The sequence below is a fragment of the Mastomys coucha genome, unplaced genomic scaffold (genome assembly GCF_008632895.1).
Source record: "Mastomys coucha isolate ucsf_1 unplaced genomic scaffold, UCSF_Mcou_1 pScaffold18, whole genome shotgun sequence".
Classification (NCBI taxonomy): domain Eukaryota; kingdom Metazoa; phylum Chordata; class Mammalia; order Rodentia; family Muridae; genus Mastomys; species Mastomys coucha.
Window position 1 is genome coordinate 48,367,366 of NW_022196900.1, and position 5,785 is coordinate 48,373,150.

General features: G+C 39.1%; 1 protein-coding gene across 1 annotated transcript; it reads right to left on the bottom strand.

Moving 5' to 3' along the window:
* Window positions 1-2,432: 2,432 nt before the first annotated feature.
* LOC116095408 (interferon alpha-12-like) lies at window positions 2,433-3,134 on the bottom strand. Its single transcript, XM_031376795.1, has one exon. It carries the CDS (start codon window positions 3,114-3,116, stop codon window positions 2,547-2,549), a length of 570 nt encoding a protein of 189 aa, XP_031232655.1. The 5' UTR covers window positions 3,117-3,134; the 3' UTR covers window positions 2,433-2,546.
* Between the last annotated feature and the right edge of the window lie 2,651 nt (window positions 3,135-5,785).

Sequence of the window (5,785 nt, forward strand, 5' to 3'; positions counted from 1 at the left end):
ATGTGTTTCTTGTATACAGCAGAATGATGGGTTCTGTTTATACTTCTTTCTGTTTGCCTGTGTCTTTTTATTGGGGGAATTAAGTCACTGATGTTGAGAGATATCAATGGTCAATAATTGTTAATTCCTGTTACTTCATATTGGTGATAGTGGTGTGTGTATATGTGATTCTCTTCTTTTGATCTTGGTATGAAATTATTTATTTCTTATATTTCTTCCTTGTAGTTAGCCTCTTTGGGTTGGACTTTTCTTCTAGTGCCTTCTGTAGGACTGGATTAGTCAAAAGATATCATTTAAATTTTATTTTGTCATGTAAAGTCTTGTTTTCTCCATCTATGGTGATTGAAAATTTTGCTGTGCATAGTAATTTGGGCTGACATCTATGGTCTCTTAGTGTCTACAAGACATAGCCTAGGCCTTTCTAGCTTTTAGAGACGCTGTTGAGAAGTCAGGTATAATTCTGATATGTCTGCCTTTATATGTCATTTGGCTTTTCCCCCTTGCAGCTTTTAATATTCTTTCTATGTTTTGTACATTAATTTTTATTATTATGTGGCAGGAGGATGTTTTGTGGTCTGATCTATTTGGTGTTCTATGAGCTTTTTGTACTTTTATAGGTATCACTTTCTTTAGGTTGGGGAAATTTTCTTTTATGATTGTGTTGAAGATGTTTCCTGGGTCCTTGACCTGGAAATCTTCTTCTTCTATTCCTATCATTCTTAGGTTTGTTCTTTTCATGGTATCCCAAATTTCATGGATGCTTTGTGTTATAAACTTTTTTATATTTTGCATTTTTTTTGACCAGTGTTTTATTTTTTTCCATTATATCTTCTAAGCCCAAATTCTCTCTTCCATTTCTTGTAGTTTGTTGATCATGATTGTGTTTGTTTCTTTCTCTTTTCTAGTTTTCCATCTCCCGACTTCCCTTGGTTTGTGTTACCTTTATTGCTTGTATTTCCATTTTTAGCTCTTGGACAATTTTATTCATATCCTCCTCCACCTGTTCAATTGTATTTTCCTGTATTTCTTTATATTTACTTGTTTTCTCTTTGAAGGACTCAACCTGTTTGAGTGAGTTTCTTGTATTTCTTTAAAAAAACAAAAAACAAAAACAAACAAAAAAAACTTTTTAAAGCATTCCACCACTCTTTTAATTTACTGTAGTCTTTGAAAAGGGGGAGGGGAGCAGATGGTGGCAGCAAGGAACAAAAAACAACACATCGCAAGCTGTGGGATGTTTTAAAAATGAGACCTAAATGGTGTGGAAGTGAGGTTACTGCCACCCTCCCCTTACCCCACGTTTGGATGCTCCCTTCCCCTAATTATGCCTGCTGCTAACTGTGCTAGTTTCTTGCCTCGCTAACATACTTTCACTTAGAGAATGATTTCACTTGTTTTCTCAGCTCCCTATAGTACTTTCGGTTTCCGAGTTCAACCTGAGTTCGCTTCGTTCAGGCGGAACAAAGAAGACAGTTTGTTCCACTCGGAAGCAGTAGTGGGTACTCTGCTCCGTCGTTTGTGGGTGTCCCCTTGAGCTAGGGAGGACCCCCGGAGAGTCGGAGTGAGTGTAGCAGCGCATAAACAATCTGTATTGGTGTGCTTGGTTGATCGAGACCATTGTCGGGCGACACCTAGTGGTGACAAGTTTCCGCAATGCTCCTGGTCCCCGGTTGATGACAAAGGACAGAGAAGTGCCTGCTGTGAGCCGGCCAGGGTGACAGGAGGCCGGGCAAGCAGGCGAGTGCGTCCCGGAGATGGAGTCGTGTTTAAGGACCGTCTCTACCTAGGAGGTTGTATCTGGAGATCTTAGGAGGGAGGAAGTTGCTGTACACCCTATTGGGACAAATGGTAGGGTTGATGGCAGCTTTGGCAGCTTGATTAGGTCAACAAGAAGGCTTAAGCCCTGCCTTTGAGTTTTTTTTTTTCTTTTTCCCAGTTCTTGTATTTCTTTCAGGGATTTATGCATTTCTTCTTTAAAGGCTTCCATCATCTTTATAAGACTCTAGTTTTGTTCTCTCTCTCTCCCCCTCCCTCCCTCCCTCCCTCCCTCCCTCCCTCTCTCTCTCTCTCTCCCCTCTCCCCCTCTTTCTGCCCACCACTTTGTATTGGATTCTGTAATGTTCTTCAACGATTACCTCAAACCTCAGCCCTGGTGTTACTCCTGCAGAATTTGTCAGAGGACTAGAAGATATGCTGAAAAGCAAAATGTTTTATAAAGAAAATTTATTTGAATACACAATCCTTTTAAACATATAATGGTTGCTACAATAAAGAAAATATGACTGCAAGACTGAAAATAAATACCTTAACTTGTATTAACTTGTATTGTATTAACATATATATATATATATATATATATATATATATATATATGAGACTATTACAAAACAAATGCTTTTACATACAGAAAACTTTGCTCATTTTTGCTGAAACATCTAGGCAGGTTGATTGTATTCATTCAAAAATAAATGAGAGTTTTTAAAGGAGAGCTTATAAGAGAGATAGTGTCCTCATTCAAGAGAGTCCTCTCCACTTTGTCTCAGGACTCACTCCTTCTCACTCAGTCTTGCCAGCAACTTGGCTGAGGAAGACAGAGCTCTCCAGACTTCTGCTCTGACCACCTCCCAGGCACAAGGGCTGTGTTCCTTTTCTCTCAGGTACACAGTGATCCTGTGGAAGTATTTCCTCACAGCCAGCAGGGAATCTTCCTGGGTCAGGAGAGGTTCCTGCACCCCTACCTGCTGCATTAGACAGGCTTTGAAGTCATTGACCTGTTGGTGAATGTCATTGCAGAATGAGTCTAGGAGGGTTGCATTCCAAGCAGCAGATGAGTCCTTTGATGTGAAGATGTTCAGGACTTGCTGGGTCAACTCACTCAGGACATGGATGGCTTGAACCTTCTGCATCTGCTGAGCATCCACCTTCTCCTGGGGGAATGCAAAGTCTTTTCTGTCCTTTAGGCAAAACAGAGGGGAGATTCTCCTCATTTGTGCCAGGAGTGTCAAGGCTCTCTTGTTCCTGAGGTTATGAGTCTGAGGCAGGTCACATCCTAGACAGAAGGTTGGCCAGTAGCTTATCACCACCAAGACCATTAGGAAAGCAACGGGCCTGGCCATTGTGAGTCTTGCAGATGATACTGGTCTGCTCAGTTGTTTGATTATAAGCCTTCTTTCTCCTCTAGGTTCTGTGAAACTGTCTTGTCTAGATGTGCCTTAAATAGTGTAGAGTATACGTTTTAAACCATTTGAAAATTTGAAGATATGCTGAATGAAAATTTATTTGAATACACAATCCTTTTAAACATATAATGGTTGCTATAATAAAGAAAATATGACTGCAAGACTGAAAATAAATACCTTAACTTGTATTAACTTGTATTAACATATATATATATATGTGTGTATATATATATATGAGACTATTACAAAACAAATCCTTAAATAGTGGAAACTAATTTTTATTTTCTGAATGCCCTCTCTTAACTTCCCAATGGTCTTTTCACTTTCTTTTGCTTGTTCTCAGCTTGGGTCTCGGCCTTTTATTTTTCTGATCCATTTTGATTTTCATTATTGCTTCCTCTTTTTTTGTCACACCCCCCCCAAGGGTGCTTTACAGGATCTTTTTTCTATTGTATTTATTTTATTTTATTTATGTATTTATTTATAAATTGTCTTTAATCTTATTTTACAGTCCATTCGTTATTACCCTCCTGGTCCACTCTCCTAGAGTTCCTCACCCCATTCCTCCTCCCTGTCTAACAGAATGTCCCCACACCACACCACACTCCAGCAGGCCTCCCCACTCCCTGGGGCCCCATGTCTCTTGAGGGTTAGGTACATCTTTTCACTGAGGCCAGACCCAGCAGTCCTATGCAGAATATCTGTCAGGGACCTCATATCAACTAGTGCATGCTGCCTGGTCGGTGGCTCAGTGTATGATAGAACTCAGGGTCCAGTTTAATTGTTATGGCTGGACTTCCTATGGGGTAGCCCTCCTCCACAACTTCTCCCAGCCTTTCCTTTATTCAACCACAGGCTTCCCCAGCTTCTGTCCATGGGTTGGATGTAAGTATCTGTGTCTTGTCTCAGTCAGCTGTTTGCTGGGCCTCTCGAAGTACAGCCATGCTAGGCCTCTGTCTGTAAGCACACCATAGCATTAGTAATAGTGTCAGGCCTTGGAGCCTCCCCTTGAGATAGATCCCAAGTTGGGCCAGTCACTAGACCTACTTTCCCTCAGTCTCTTCTCCATTTTCATCCCTGTAGTTCTTTTAGATAGGAACAATTCTGGGTCAGAGCTTTTGACTGTGGGATGGCAACCCCATCCCTCCACTTGATGCTCTGTCTTTCTAGTGGAGATAGACTCTACAAGTCTATCCACAGATAAAACATCTTTGAAACTTAACACATGTACTGTAAGACAAATTTTTCTGTGAAATATTCCATAAAAGTTATTGAAATTTATTTTACAAATAATTTGTGTTTAATTTATATCACATACAAAAATATTTAATTCATATCATGTATATTGTTAATTTTTGTAAATTAAAATACATCAAAGTAAAATTATGCTTTAAATTTTACCAGTATTTAAAGTCCTAAAATTTAGTTCCTGAAGTTGCCTTCTTTAAATGTAATATAATTTCTATAAAACTTAATTTAATAATCACTGCACATTAGCTCTTTATCTGATGATTTAATGCCATCAAGAGGATGCAGGGTGCAAAAAGGCTTACTGTTAAACTTGATAACCTGAGTGTGATTCCTGGAACCCACGGCTGCAGTAGAGAACCAATGCAACAAAGAAATCCTCATCACAACATTCACAAAATTGCAGGCTGTGCATGTTCTCTCTCTCTCTGTCTCTCCCTCTCTCTCTGTTTCTGTCTCTCTCTTTCTCTCTCTCACCCCCCCACACACAATCACACATCGACACACTCACTCAGTTGTGACAGTCACCTCATGTAGGTTGTAAACCTCTGTCTGCATTTTTTTTGACATATTGAATTCTTTAAGACTAACATTTCTCTTCTATATTTATAGCACCTCTTCACTGATTTGCTCTTTCATTGCACGGATGGTTTTTCTGATTCTAGTTGTTATATTTGTGCACAATCTTGTAGCTACCTGTGTCTCTGTCTTTACTATTCAAATCCTTTTCAAGCATTTCAGCACTTTGATTTTCATCTCAGAAATCCTGAGAGATGAAACCAAGTTGATGTATAATCCAACATCCCCACTATTCACACCACAGTGTCTGCTTGGAAAGCCTCATTTTCCTTCTTTTCTCTTTGTGTCATTTTGCATGGTTGAAAATCAAGCAAATCATATTTTTTACTCCAACTCAAGAAACTGAAGAACAGATACTCTTTCCTGACTTTATTTCATTTCCTTAAACAAAGAGCAAAGTGTCCCTTTTATTCAAATTCAATGTCAATGTGATTGTTTCTCATCTCTCTTCTCTGAAGATCACTATGGCTATTATTTTTTCAAACACAAATATTATAAAGTTTTGGAGACTTACTTAATAATTAAAATAGCCAATGGGGACTTTTCCAAGTGGAAACATGCTTTCAGTAAATGCAGAAACACCTGATTGTTTTCCCAGAATCAGTGTTAAAGCCTGGACAAGGGTGGATTCTTAGCTGGTATTGAGTATATGTGAGAATCCAAAAGAAGTAGACTCTAACATCAGTGAAGGAATGGACATGCTAGGAAGTGTAGAACATAGAGACAAACAGGAAGGAAAAGCTTTCTGAATTCGTATACTTATATAGACTTCCAGCAGA